General features: G+C 64.0%; 1 protein-coding gene across 1 annotated transcript in view; it reads left to right on the forward strand.

Moving 5' to 3' along the window:
* LOC127036811 (filamin-A-like) overlaps positions 1-8,983 on the forward strand; it is a 39,166-nt gene extending 30,183 nt beyond the window's left edge. The window contains 14 exon segments of the mRNA XM_050928039.1: positions 64-237; positions 366-469; positions 471-528; positions 646-849; positions 2,791-2,943; positions 3,149-3,271; positions 3,355-3,621; positions 3,702-3,839; positions 3,966-4,081; positions 6,522-6,654; positions 7,081-7,257; positions 7,544-7,762; positions 7,944-8,147; positions 8,582-8,983. Coding sequence (XP_050783996.1) covers positions 64-237; positions 366-469; positions 471-528; positions 646-849; positions 2,791-2,943; positions 3,149-3,271; positions 3,355-3,621; positions 3,702-3,839; positions 3,966-4,081; positions 6,522-6,654; positions 7,081-7,257; positions 7,544-7,762; positions 7,944-8,147; positions 8,582-8,769 — 2,258 coding nt within the window. The 3' untranslated portion in view covers positions 8,770-8,983.
* The last annotated feature ends 4,288 nt before the right edge of the window (positions 8,984-13,271 follow it).

A 13,271-nucleotide genomic window follows, 5' to 3' on the forward strand; every position in this document is an offset into this window, starting at 1 on the left:
AGGTTGGGGGCGGGAGCTGGGCCTTGTAGGGGCTCGCGGCCATGCTGATCCCTCTCCCCTCAGGTGGGCTGTCCCTCGCGGTTGAGGGCCCCTCCAAGGCCGAGATCAGCTGCACTGACAACCAGGACGGCACCTGCAGCGTCTCCTACCTGCCTGTGCTGCCCGGCGACTACAGCATCGTGGTGAAATACAACGAGAAGCACATCGCAGGCAGCCCCTTCACCTCCCGCATCACCGGTCAGCGGGGTCCCTGGCGGGGGCTGGGGGCTGCTCCCCCGGGAGGGGCTTGGGGGCTGGAGTTGGAGGGAGGGTGGACAGAGGGGCTGGGGGTCCCCTCGGCTCATGCACCCCACCCCCACCCCCAGGCGACGACACGCTGCGAATGTCCCAGCTGAAGGTCGGGTCCTCGGCCGACATCCCCCTGGACATCGCAGAGACAGATCTGAGCCAGTTGACAGCGACTGTCACCCCCCCCGTCGGGGCGCGAGGAGCCCTGCCAGCTTAAGCGCCTGCGCAACGGCCACGTGGGTGAGTCCCCTTCCTCCTGGGCCAGTGCCCCCCAGCTCTGCCAATGCCCCTCACTCCCGACCCGCAGCCCCTGCTAGCCTAGCCCTGCCGGTGCCCCTCACTACCGACTTCCCCCAGGCATCTCGTTCGTGCCCAAGGAGGTGGGCGAGCACCTGGTGAACATCAAGCGGAACGGGCAACATGTTCCCAACAGCCCCATCACGGTGACCATCAGCCAGTCAGAGATTGGTGACGCCAGCCGGGTCCGTGTCTCGGGGCCTGGCCTCAGCGAGGGGCGCACCTTCGAGCCGGCTGAGTTTCTCATCGACACCCGGGATGCAGGTGCGGCCGCAGGATGCCTGGGTTCTCTCCCAGCTCTGGGAAGGGAGCGGGGTCTGATGGGTTAGAACGGGGGGGGGGTGGGGGGTGGGAGCCAGGACTCCTGGGTTCTTTTTAGCTGACAGCTCTGAGGAACTGTCCCAGACTGAGGTGTCATTAGAGGAGGTTTTGGAACAAATTGATCAATTAAACAGCAGTAAGTCACCAGGGCCAGATGGGATTCCCCCAAGAGTTCTGAGGGCACTCAAATGTGAAATTGCAGAACTACTAACTGTGGTTTGTAACTTATCATATAAATCAGCTTCTGTACCAGGTGACTGGAGGATAGCTAAGGTGATGCCAATTTTTAAAAAGGGCTCCAAAGGTGATCCTGGCAATTACAGGCCTGTAAGCCTGACTTCAGTACTGGGCAAATTCGTTGAAACTATAGTAGAGAACAATATTGTCAGACAGTCAGATGAACAGAATTTGTTGAAGAAAAGTCAACATGGTTTTAGAAAAGGGAAATCACGCCTCCCCAATCTACTAGAGTTCTTTGAGGGGGTCAACAAGCATGTGGACAAGGGGGATCCAGTGGACATAGTGTACTTAGATTTCCAGAAACCTTTGACAAGGTCCCTCCTCAAAGGCTCTTACGCATAATAAGCTGCCACGGGATATGAAGGAAGGTCCTTTCATGGATCGGTAACTGGTTAAAAGACAGGAAACTGGTCAGTTTTCAGAACGGAGAAAGGTAAATGGTGGTGTCCCCCAGGGGTCTGTACTGGGCCCAGTCCTATTCCACATGTTCATAAACGATCTGGAAAAAGGGGTAAACAGTGAAGTGGCAAAATTTGCAGATGATACAAAACTACTCAAGACAGTTGAGTCCCAGGCAGCCTGCGAAGAGCTACAAAAACTGGGTGACAGGGCAACAAAATGGCAGATGAAATTCAGTGTTGATAAATGCAAAGTCATGCACATGGGAAAACACCATCCCAACTATACATATAAAATGATGGGGTCTACATGAGCTGTTACCACTTAAGAAAGATCTTGGAGTCCTTGTGGAGTTCTCTGAACACATCCACTCAATGAGCACCAGCAGGCAAAAAAGCAAACAGGACGTTGGGAATAAATAAGAAAGGGAGAGCGAATAGGACAGAAAATATCATGTTGTGTCTCTATAAATCCCTGGTCCACCCACATCTTGAATACTGTGTGCAGATGTGGTCGCCCCATCTCAAAAAAGAGATATTGGAATTGGAAAAGGTTCAGAAAAGGGCAACAACAATTATTAGGGGTATTGAACGGCTTCCGTATGAGGGGAGATTTAATAAACCTGGGACTTTTCAGCTTGGAAACAAGATGACTAAGGGGGGGACATGACAGAGGTCTATAAAATCATGACTGGGGTAGAGACAGTAAGTGTTGTTTACTACTTCTCCTAACACAAGAACTAGAGGTCACCAAATGACATGAATAGGCAGCAGGTTTAAAACAAACAAAGGAAGTATTTCTTCTCACAACGCACAGCCAACCTGTGGAACTCCTCACCAGGGGATGTTGTGAAGGCCAAGACTATAACAGGGCTCAAAAAAGAACTAGAGAAGGTCATGGAGGATAGGTCCATCAATGGCTATTAGCCAGGACGAGCAGGAATGGTGTCCTGAGCCTCTGTTTGCCAGGAGCTGGGAATGGGCAACGGGATGGGTCACTTGATTCCCTGTTCTGTTCATTCCCTCTGGGACACCTGGCATTGGCTGTCAGAAGGCAGGATACTGGGCAAGATGGACCTTTGGTCTGACCCAGTAGGGCCGTTATTATGTTCTCTCCTTGCTCGGGGAGGGGAGGGGGATCTGGTGGGTGAGAGCAGGGGGCTTGGAGCCAGGACTCCTGGGTTTTCTGCGAGGGGGGGATGCGTGATGGCCTGTAGCCCCCCTCCACTCCCTCCTGTGCCCCCAGGCTATGGCGGGCTCAGCTTGTCCATCGAGGGCCCCAGCAAGGTGGACATCAACACAGAAGACCTGGAGGACGGGACTTGCCGCGTCACCTACTGCCCCACGGAGCCTGGCAACTACATCATCTCCATCAAATTTGCTGACCAGCATGTGCCAGGTGGGGGGCCCAGCGTGGAGCTCTGCCCCGATGGGCCAGGCCACCTTCCCCAGCGATACGTGGTCAGAGCGACCCCGGGGGGTCCAGCTGCAAGGCTGCGTGGTACAGGGGGTGTTAGGCCCTGTGGGGGGCATGGGTGACCCCAGGAAATGCCGTGGGGCGCTGGCTGTCTGTGGCCCTGCCTGACCCCTCCCTCTCTCCCCAGGGAGCCCCTTCTCGGTGAAGGTGACAGGCGAGGGACGGGTGAAGGAGAGCATCACCCGACGCCGCCGTGCCCCCCCTGTGGCCAACGTGGGCAGCGCCTGCGACCTCAGCCTCAAGATCCCAGGTGAGCGGGGACAGGGGGGCTTGTGTTTGGGGAGCTGGTGGGTCCGGGGGCGTATGGGGCTTCTGACCCCCCTCTCCCCCCAGAGATCAGCCTGACGGACATGACGGCCCAGGTGACGGGCCCCTCGGGGCAGCGGCTGGCGGCTGAGGTGCTGGAGGCAGAGAACAGCACCTATTGCGTCCGCTTCGTGCCTGCCGAGACGGGGGTGCACTCGGTCAGTGTCAAGTACAAGGGGCAGCACGTTCCCGGCAGCCCCTTCCAGTTCACCGTCGGGCCACTGGGTGAGGGCGGCGCCCACAAGGTGCGGGCGGGGGGCCCTGGCCTGGAGCGGGCCGAGGCTGGCGTGCCAGGTAAGCGGGTGCTGGAGGCTGGTGGGGAGGGGTCCAGGGGCCTGCCCAGAAGCCTGGGTAACAGCGTCTCCCTCCCGCAGCCGAGTTCAGCATCTGGACGCGGGAGGCAGGCGCCGGGGGTCTCTCCATCGCCGTCGAGGGGCCCAGCAAGGCTGAGATCGCCTTCGAGGACAGGAAAGACGGGTCCTGCGGCGTGGCCTACATCGTCCAGGAGCCCGGTACGGGGGGGCCTGCGGGGCAGCTGGGCCAGCCCTGATGTCGACCTAGGGGCAGAGAACCCCCCAGTTGACTATGAGGAGGGCTGGCAGTGGGGCTGGGCGGTGCTAACCCCCCTCTCCCCCCAGGTGACTACGAGGTGTCGGTGAAGTTCAACGAGGAGCACATTCCTGAAAGCCCCTTCGTGGTGCCGGCGGCAGCCCCCTGCCATGACGCCCGGCGCCTGACTGTTACCAGCCTTCAGGTGAGGCACCAGAGAAACCGTTGGGCCCCCGCCCTCCTGCTGCCGGCACGGGCCTGGGGGCGGCTGCTGGGGGGTGACCTGTTGCTACTGCCTGGGGGGCAGCCCCCCAGCCGCACCGCTATCCTCAGCATTCACGGAGCTAGCAGGCCCCCCGGCTGTCCTGTTTGATCACAGGGGCAGGTCCCATCAAGCTGGGGGTGAATTTGGCTGGCTGGACCCACTCCTGTCTGATTGGTAGAGGCCTGACCCACAGCCTGGTGCCACTGCCCCAGCGCATGCAGGGAGGGGTGCTGCTGGCTGTTCCCGGGGGGGGTTGCTGTCACTCCGCAGAGGGGGCTCGGTGGGTCTTGTCACCACAGGATTGTCTGCCCCCCCACCCCCACTCCCTCCGCCCCATGGTGCAGATGGGAATGTATCTGACCATGCCCCCCTCGCCCCACAGCCATGCCCCCCTTGCATGACCAGCCCGAGAGCAGCTGTCAACTCCTGTCCCAGGGACGGAGACTCCAGCCGCGCCGAAGGGCCAGGTGTGGAACCCAAATTCCCATCTCCAGCCCAGCCTGTGCTGGCAGGGCCCTGCCCCCCGGGGCACCTTGAGGCCCCCTGGCAGCTTGCCCTGTCCCATGGGGCCCCCCTGTGACGATGCAGTTCTGGCGGGACCCAACTGAGGTGCCAATTCAGGACCAATTGCTTAAACAGGGCAATTACAGCCCTAGGCTGGGGTTTTCCACCTCTAAGGCACCGACCAGCCAGACCCAGAGGACTTTGGTCTCACCCCCCCCCGGCTAACCACGAGTCACACACACGATTCCCTCAGACACTCCAGTCTCCCAGTGCCCCCACCTGTGCCACTCGGCAGGGGATGGATGGGTATGAAACCCAACACCCCAGTAAAGGACCAAGGTTCTCTCGATCCCAAAGAATCAGGCCCCAGACCCAGGTCAATACACACATCAGATCTTACCCCCAATCCCGCTGGTGCCAACCCTCTAAAATCGAAAGGTTTAGTCATAAAAGGGAAAAGATCCAGACAGGAGCTAGAATTGGTGACATGGAATCAGTTCCATCCAGTGATGGCAGAGTCCTTGGGTCAGGCTTGTAGCCATGACGGAGGAGCCTGCAGGTTCAGATCCCGTCCCTGGAACATGCCCCGCTGGGACGGGTCGTTGAGTCCTTTGTTCAGAGCTTCAGTTCGTAGCAAAGTCCCCAGAGCTCAGGGGCAGGATTGAGGACCAGGTGGAGACGAGGCCTCGGCCTTTTCTAGGCTTTTCCAGGTGTAAGAACCTCTTTGTTCTCACTGTGGAAAATTACAGCAACGTGGAGCCTGGGGTCACCTGGGCCAGGCCCTGCACTTGGCTGAGTCACAAGGCGGATCTGCCTCCTCGCCATGGGTCAGTTGCAGCTGATGGGCCGTAACGGGCTCCCAAGCTGGCCAGGCCGAGCTGACCCCAACTCGTCTGGGGTGTCACCCCGAGGCACAGCCCGAGTGTGAAGCACAGACAGGACAGAGACGATATTCACAACTTCCACTACAAAATGACACGTGCACCCGGACAGCACAATCCTACCCAGCACCCCGCAACCTGGCCTAGACACTGCAGCTCACCCCCTTTATGCAAGATTCAGTGCCAGACCTTGGTTCAACCATGTTCTATATGGTCCCAGAGTATATCAGTAATGTCACACCCCCGGCAGCTCGTCTTGCCCCTCAGGACCCCCGGCTGCTCGAACTCTCAATACAGCAGGTCAGGCCTTTGATCTTCTTCCCTGGTAAAACAGCCCCCCCGACACCTCCTTTGGGGTCCCCCAACCTCTCTGTGGGTGAGGAGCTCACAGTGAGCTCCTGTGACCACAGGCTCCTCGGGATGGAGCTTCCCTCCCCAGACGTGCTGCCCACTCCCGTGTCACTGCCCGTGTAACCCCCTCGCCCCACAGTGTGTGTGGGGGGCATAGGGAGGGAGCGGAGGCCCCAGCCGGGGCTGTAACCTGTCTGCCCCCCTCTGGCATCAAGAGGAAGCTGGGGGCCGTGGGGTTGAAGGGGCCGTGTGCTCGAGGGCTGGGGGGGGTAGCGCAGCCGCCGGGGGGGGGGCGGGATCCTGTGCCGGCCCAGGACAGCAGGGTGCCCCCAAATCGCCCCGGGGCGCCGCGGTTTTCTCTTGTGTCTCTTTTAAAGGCTCTTAACAGACCCCGACAACGCCCAGGCCAGGTGCTGCTTAAAGACAGAGAGCTTCCCCCCACCCTGCTGGGACTCTGCTCCCTCTGCCCCCATAGCCTGAGGCTGCCCCTCAGGCCCGGGCCCCAGCCCAGTGCCAGTCTGTGTTCCCAGCTCTCCCTCTTTAAGCAGCCGGACCCAGGAAGGTAAGTGACACAGCTGGGCTGAGGTGACCCCTTGGTCTCTCCCTGCCCCCCCGGCCCCGCTAACGCTCTGCTGTGCTTCCAGGAGTCAGGCCTCAAGGCCAACCAACCAGCTTCCTTTGCAGTCAGCCTGAATGGCGCCAAGGGGGCGCTGGACGCCAAGGTGCACAGCCCCTCGGGCGCGCTGGAGGAATGTCACGTCACCGAGATCGACGAAGGTGAGGCCGCCTCCTGGAGCGAGGCCTGGACCCTCGGCTGGGGCAGGCAGGGGGTAGAGAACCCAGGAGTCCTGGCTGCCAGCCTCCCCTGCTCTAACCACCAGCCCCTACTCCCCTCCCAGAGCCGGAGAGAGAACTCAGGAGTCCGGGCTTCCAGCCGCCCCTGCTCTGACCACCAGTCCCCACTCCCCTCCCAGAGCCGGAGAGAGAACTCAGGAGTCCGGGCTCCCAGCCCCCCCTGCTCTGACCACCAGTCCCCACTCCCCTCCCAGAGCTGGAGAGAGAACTCAGGAGTCCGGGCTCCCAGCCCCCTCCCCACCCCCTTTAATTGCCGGCCCCTTCCCACTGAACAAGCTGCTGCTCCTGCCCCAGGGGTGCTGGGGGGCAGGACCCCAATGCTCCCCCTAATGCCACCCCTCCCCCCAGATAAATACGCCGTGCGCTTCATCCCACGGGAGAACGGCGTCTACTCCATTGACGTCAAGTTCAACAGCACCCACATCCCCGGCAGCCCCTTCAAGATCCGCGTTGGGGAGCCGGGCCAGGCTGGCGACCCGGGCCTGGTGTCTGCGTACGGCGCGGGCCTGGAGAGGGGCACCACCGGTAGGGGCTGCGGGTTGGGAGGGAGGGAGGGGCCATGGCTGGACCGGGAGTGAGGGGCACCACCGGTGGGGGCTGCAGGTCAAGAGATAGAGGCACCGGCAGGGTCTGGGGGGGGCTGTGGGTCGGGAGTGAGGGGCACCACCGGTGGGGGCTGCAGGTCAAGAGATAGAGGCACCGGCAGGGCCTGGGGGGGCTGCGGGTCGGGAGTGAGGGGCAATGGCCGGGCCGGGGGGTGCTGTGGGTCGGGAGTGAGGGGCGCTGGTATTGACACATGTGACACTTGCAGGCAGCCCGGCGGAGTTCGTGGTGAACACGACCAACGCGGGCCCCGGGGCCCTGGCCGTGACCATTGATGGCCCCTCCAAGGTGCAGATGGACTGCCAGGAGTGCGCCGAGGGCTACAAAGTGACCTACACGCCCATGGTGCCCGGCAGCTACCTGATCTCCATCAAGTATGGCGGCCCTTACCACATCACCGGCAGCCCCTTCAAGGCCAAGATCACAGGTGTGGGCCCTGGGGGCGGACCTTTTGCAAGCCCCTCCCACAGTGGGAGGTTCACTTCTCCCCGAGCAATGGGCTCAGGCTCTCTGCACACTCAGACAGCATCGGCTGCCCTGGTGCCAGGGGTGGGGGAGTCCCCCCCCTCTCTCCCCGGCCCCAATCACCCTGATCTTCTCTCCCACAGGCTCCCGCCTGGTGAGCAGCCACAGCCTGCATGAGACGTCCTCTGTCTTCGTGGACTCAGCCGGGCGGGCGGAGGTGGCCGTGCTGCAGGGGATGCCCCCCAAGTTCGCCTCGGACGCCAGCAAGGTGGTGGCCAAGGGTCTTGGGCTGAGCAAGGGCTTCGTGGGCCAGAAGAACTCCTTCACGGTGGACTGCAGTAAAGCAGGTGTGGGGGGCGGTGGGGGCTGGGCCAGGTCTGTGGGGCTGAGGTGGTGGGAGGGTATGGGGTATGTCGGGGGGGTGTGAGGGCGGCTCCCCCACCACCACCACCCGGTGCTGCTGTTTTTGCCCCAGAGACACGAGGCAGGAACAGCTTGGCTGGGTGAAGGGGTCTGGGGGTGGCTGCAGTGGGACTGTGGGGTGGCCCCAGTTGTGCCATAGGGGGTGGATCTGAGCCTGCTCATACAGAGCCCTTTGTGCCCTCCCCCCTTACTGATTGGACCCCCCAGAACCAGCCCAGCTGCAGGGTCTGTGTAGTTGGGGGGCTGGCTGGGAGGAGGGTGGAGCTGGGGGCTGAGGGGGATTAGGCAGGTGAGGCTCCCAGGCAGGTGAGGCTCCCAGACTGGGCTTCCCTGACCCTGACCCCCGTGTCCCCCCTAGGGAACAACATGCTGCTGGTGGGCGTGCACGGCCCTCGCACGCCATGCGAGGAGATCCTGGTGAAGCACCTGGGGAACCGGCTCTACAGTGTCTGCTACCTGCTGAAGGAAAAGGGCGACTACGTCCTGGTGGTGAAATGGGGCGACCAGCACGTGCCCAACAGCCCCTTCCACGTCTCTGTGCCGTAGCCCCCACCCCCCGACCTGGACGCCTGGGTCCCAGCTGCCTGCTGGCCTCGCCCCCCACCCCCCATGCCTGGGGGGCCGCTGCCTTCGCCGCTTCGCCCAGTTAACCAGCCCCCTCCCCTGCCACCCCCTCCGGGTTCTTCATTGTTGGTGAATGTTTCTGTGCACGCTGCCCCCCGCCCCCCAGGGACGGGCAGTAAAGTGTTGTTCTGCTTCAGCTGCCGCCCGTCTGTCCGTCCGTCGAGGGGGGGGGCTGACGGGGACTTGGGGCACGGATCCCGGGCGTCTCCCTCGGCCAGGGGCAGGGAGTCCCACCGGCCCCAGCCGGCAGCTCTCGGCCCCCCCTGCCCCACCGCAGCTTTCACCCAGCCTAGCTGCTTCCCAGCCCCTCCCCCAGCCCGGTGCCCAGCCCCACCGCTGGCGCAGAGCGGCTGCCACCTCCGCCCAAAGGAAACCGCAAGCCGGGGCTCGGAGCGCGGGGTTGCCAGGGGCAGGCGGATCCACAGGGCGGGGCCCACCGAGGACGGGCACAGCAGAGAGATGGGGGGGCACGTTGGCCCCATGGCCAGCTCCTTCCTTCCCCTGCAGCTGCCCAGCTCCTTCATCTGGCGCTGTGTGGGGAGGGGTGGGGCAGCCCCCCCTCCAAGCTGGCGCCAACCCCTGAGGCTCAGACCTGCTGCCAGGGGAGGGCATGTCCCAGCAGCGCCTGGCACATGAGGCTGCCAGCCACGGGCTGGCCACTTCCTCCACAGCCCTGGCTGGGGCACAGTGAAGCTGGGCCTGCCCCCCGGATCTAGTATTCGCTGCCCCCCAGCCCTGCCGGTGCCCCTCACTCCCGACCCGCAGCCCCTGCTAGCCTGTCCTGGGTTCCCCCAGCCCTGCCGGTGCCCCTCACTCCCGACCCGCAGCCCCTGCCAACCCAGCCCAGCCCTGCCCTGCCAGTGCCCCTCACTCCCGACCCACAGCCCCTGCTAATCCAGCACTGAGCTCCCCGCCCAGCTGTGCTGGTGCTCCTCACTCCCAACCCGCAGCCCCTGCTAGCCTAGCCAAGCCGGTGCCCCTCACTCCCGACCCGCAGCCCCTGCTAATCCAGCACTAAGCTCCCCCCCCCCCGCTCTGCTGGTGCCCCTCACTCCCAACCCGTAGCCCTGAGGGTGCTGTAGCGTTGTGCCAGCCTGTGCCTTGTCCACCAGAGACTCCTGCTGGCGTGTCTGGGGTTTGCACTGGTTGCAAAGGGGTCACTCCGTGGGCGGAACCGCCCTGCTGTGGGCGGGGGGCTGTATTATAACTGACCCCCCAGCATACCTGCCTGCCCTGGTGGGCCCGTCTGTGCCATCCCCGCACCCCTGAGATCTGCAGGGGGCCCAGTGGGGCACATGGGCCCAGCCCTGGCGCGTGGGGACGATGTACCCGGCTGACCTGTGAATTGGAGGCTGCTGGCTGCTCCCCCCTGGCTCCTGAATTGCAGCCGAGCCGGCCCCTCCTGCTGCACCTATCCGGGGGGCCATGAATCAGCCAAAGCCATGGCCAGGCCGGGGGTTCAGTGACTGTCATGGAGTCCCCGGGCGATGCTCTGGAGCTGCTCCCCACCAAGCCAGGCAGGACTCTGGGGAGCCTCCTCTCTCGGAGCAGACTGTCCCCAGGGCGAGCAGCTTCGCCAGCTTCTACCATCCTGGGTCTCTCCTTGGAGCATTCAGCATGTGCCCCTCCGTGCGCTTCTCACAGCGAGTCCGCCCCGGCGGGGTCCTGCGGGGGCCACAGGGTCGTGCCCCCCCACTGCGCAGTCAGACATGACTCTCAGCCAGCCAGTGACACAGAGGTTTATTCGATGGCAGGAACAGGGTCTAACACAGAGCTTGTAGATACAGCGAACTGGACCCCTAGGCCGGGTCCATTCTGGGGGGCAGTGAGCCAGACCCCCCACATGTGCACTTCACTCCTTGTCCCCAGCCAGCTCCAGACTGACCCCCCCCAACCCCTCCTCTCTGCTCAGCCCCTTTCCCGGGCCAGGGGGTCTCCTGACCCCTTTGTCTCCAACACCTTCAGTTGCACCTTTGCAGAGGAGGGGCCCAGGCCATCAGTTGCCAGGAGACAGAGTGTTGGGCATTTCGGTGCACTGGCCCTTTGCTCTGCAGGAACCCCCCACCTCCATCCCCCGACCTGGATACTTAAGAACTGCACAGGGGACACTGAGGCACCAACACCATATTCAGAGCCCGGCTGGGCAGGTCGGGGACAGGGCTGCGCCCCGGGGGGCCCCTGCTCCGGCTGGGGGTGCTGAGAATGGGGGGCTTTGAGATGGGGGTGAGGGGAAGCTGCTGGTGGCTTAAACGTCCCAACTCCCTGATGGCCCCGGTTTGGTGGCAGAATGGGGGGGGGCTTGCCCGGCCCCACCCTGGCTCTGAGCACTCGGGGGCGGGGGGGACGGGGACCAGCTGGGCACACAGGGTGGGGGGTGCGGCTGCTGCTGAGCTGGGCAGTTGTTGCCAGCCTAGGCCCAGGAGCTTTGTCATATTCTGCCCCCTCCCACACACCCCATGTTCCCCCCTCTGCCCCCCACACCCCATGTTCCCCCCTCTGCCTCACACACCCTGTTACCCCCGCCCCACGTCCCTCCCCCTGCCCCCCCCACACCTCGTGTTCTCCCCACTCTGCCCCACACCCCCTGTGTTCCCACACCCCCTGTTCCCCCCTTCCTGTGTCCCTGCCCCGCCCACACCCTGTGTTCCCCCGCCCCACGTCCCTCCCCCTGCCCCCCCACACCTCGTGTTCTCCCCACTCTGCCCCACACCCCCTGTGTTCCCACACCCCCTGTTCCCCCTTCCTGTGTCCCTGCCCCGCCCATACCCTGTGTTCCCCCGCCCCATGTCCCTCCCCCTGCCCCTCCCACACCTCGTGTTCTCCCCACTCTGCCCCACACCCCCTGTGTTCCCCCTCTCTGCCCCACACACCCTGTGTTCCCCCTGCCCCCCCACACGCCATGTTCCCCCCTCTGCCTCACACACCCTGTTACCCCTGCCCCATGTCCCTCCCCCTGCCCCTCCCACACACCCCATGTTCCCCCTCTCTGCCCCACACACCCTGTGTTCCCCCGCCCGTGTCCCTCCCCCTGCCCCCCCACACCTCGTGTTCTCCCCACTCTGCCCCACACCCCCTGTGTTCCCACACCCCCTGTTCCCCCCTTCCTGTGTCCCTGCCCCGCCCATACCCTGTGTTCCCCCGCCCCATGTCCCTCCCCCTGCCCCTCCCACACACCCCATGTTCCCCCTCTCTGCCCCACACACCCTGTGTTCCCCTGCCCCATGTCCCTCCCCCTGCCCCCCCACACCTCGTGTTCTCCCCACTCTGCCCCACACCCCCTGTGTTCCCACACCCCCTGTTCCCCCCTTCCTGTGTCCCTGCCCCGCCCATACCCTGTGTTCCCCCGCCCCACGTCCCTCCCCCTGCCCCCCCACACCTCGTGTTCTCCCCACTCTGCCCCACACCCCCTGTGTTCCCACACCCCCTGTTCCCCCCTTCCTGTGTCCCTGCCCCGCCCATACCCTGTGTTCCCCCGCCCCATGTCCCTCCCCCTGCCCCTCCCACACACCCCATGTTCCCCCTCTCTGCCCCACACACCCTGTGTTCCCCCGCCCCATGTCCCTCCCCCTGCCCCTCCCACACACCCCATGTTCCCCCTCTCTGCCCCACACACCCTGTGTTCCCCCGCCCCGTGTCCCTCCCCCTGCCCCCCCCACCTCGTGTTCTCCCCACTCTGCCCCACACACCCTGTGTTCCCACACCCCCTGTTCCCCCCTTCCTGTGTCCCTGCCCCGCCCATACCCTGTGTTCCCCCGCCCCATGTCCCTCCCCCTGCCCCTCCCACACACCCCATGTTCCCCCTCTGCCCCACACACCCTGTGTTCCCCTGCCCCCCCACACCCCATGTTCCCCCCTCTGCCTCACACACCCTGTTACCCCCGCCCCATGTCCCTCCCCCTGCCCCTCCCACACACCCCATGTTCCCCCTCTCTGCCCCACACACCCTGTGTTCTCCCTACTCTGCCCCACACCCCCTGTGTTCCCACACCCCATGTTCCCCCCTTCCTGTGTCCCTGCCCCGCCCACACCCTGTGTTACCCCGCCCCACGTCCCTCCCCGTCTCTCCCACACACCCCATGTTCCCCCTCTCTGCCTCACACACTCTGTGTTCCCCCTGCCCCCCCACACCCCATGTTCCCCCCACCCCACACACACCGTGTTTCCCCCGCCCTGTGTCCCTCCCCCTGCCCCACACACACTCTGTGTTCCCCCTCCCCTCCGCCCCACACACCTCATGTTCCCCCTGTCACGGACACCCAGGTGGGGCCCACTCCTGGCCCCATGGGGGGAATCCCCTTCAGAGTACCAGCCCTTCTTGGGGATCAGGCCCCTCTACCGCCTGGAGCTGCACCTCTCTGAGCCTCAGCACATCTGTCTCTGCTGTGGGTCCCCCCAGGGAGTCCCCTCGCTCTGGGCCCCGGGGG

Source organism: Gopherus flavomarginatus, chromosome 18, assembly GCF_025201925.1.
Source record: "Gopherus flavomarginatus isolate rGopFla2 chromosome 18, rGopFla2.mat.asm, whole genome shotgun sequence".
In the NCBI taxonomy this organism is placed as follows: domain Eukaryota; kingdom Metazoa; phylum Chordata; order Testudines; family Testudinidae; genus Gopherus; species Gopherus flavomarginatus.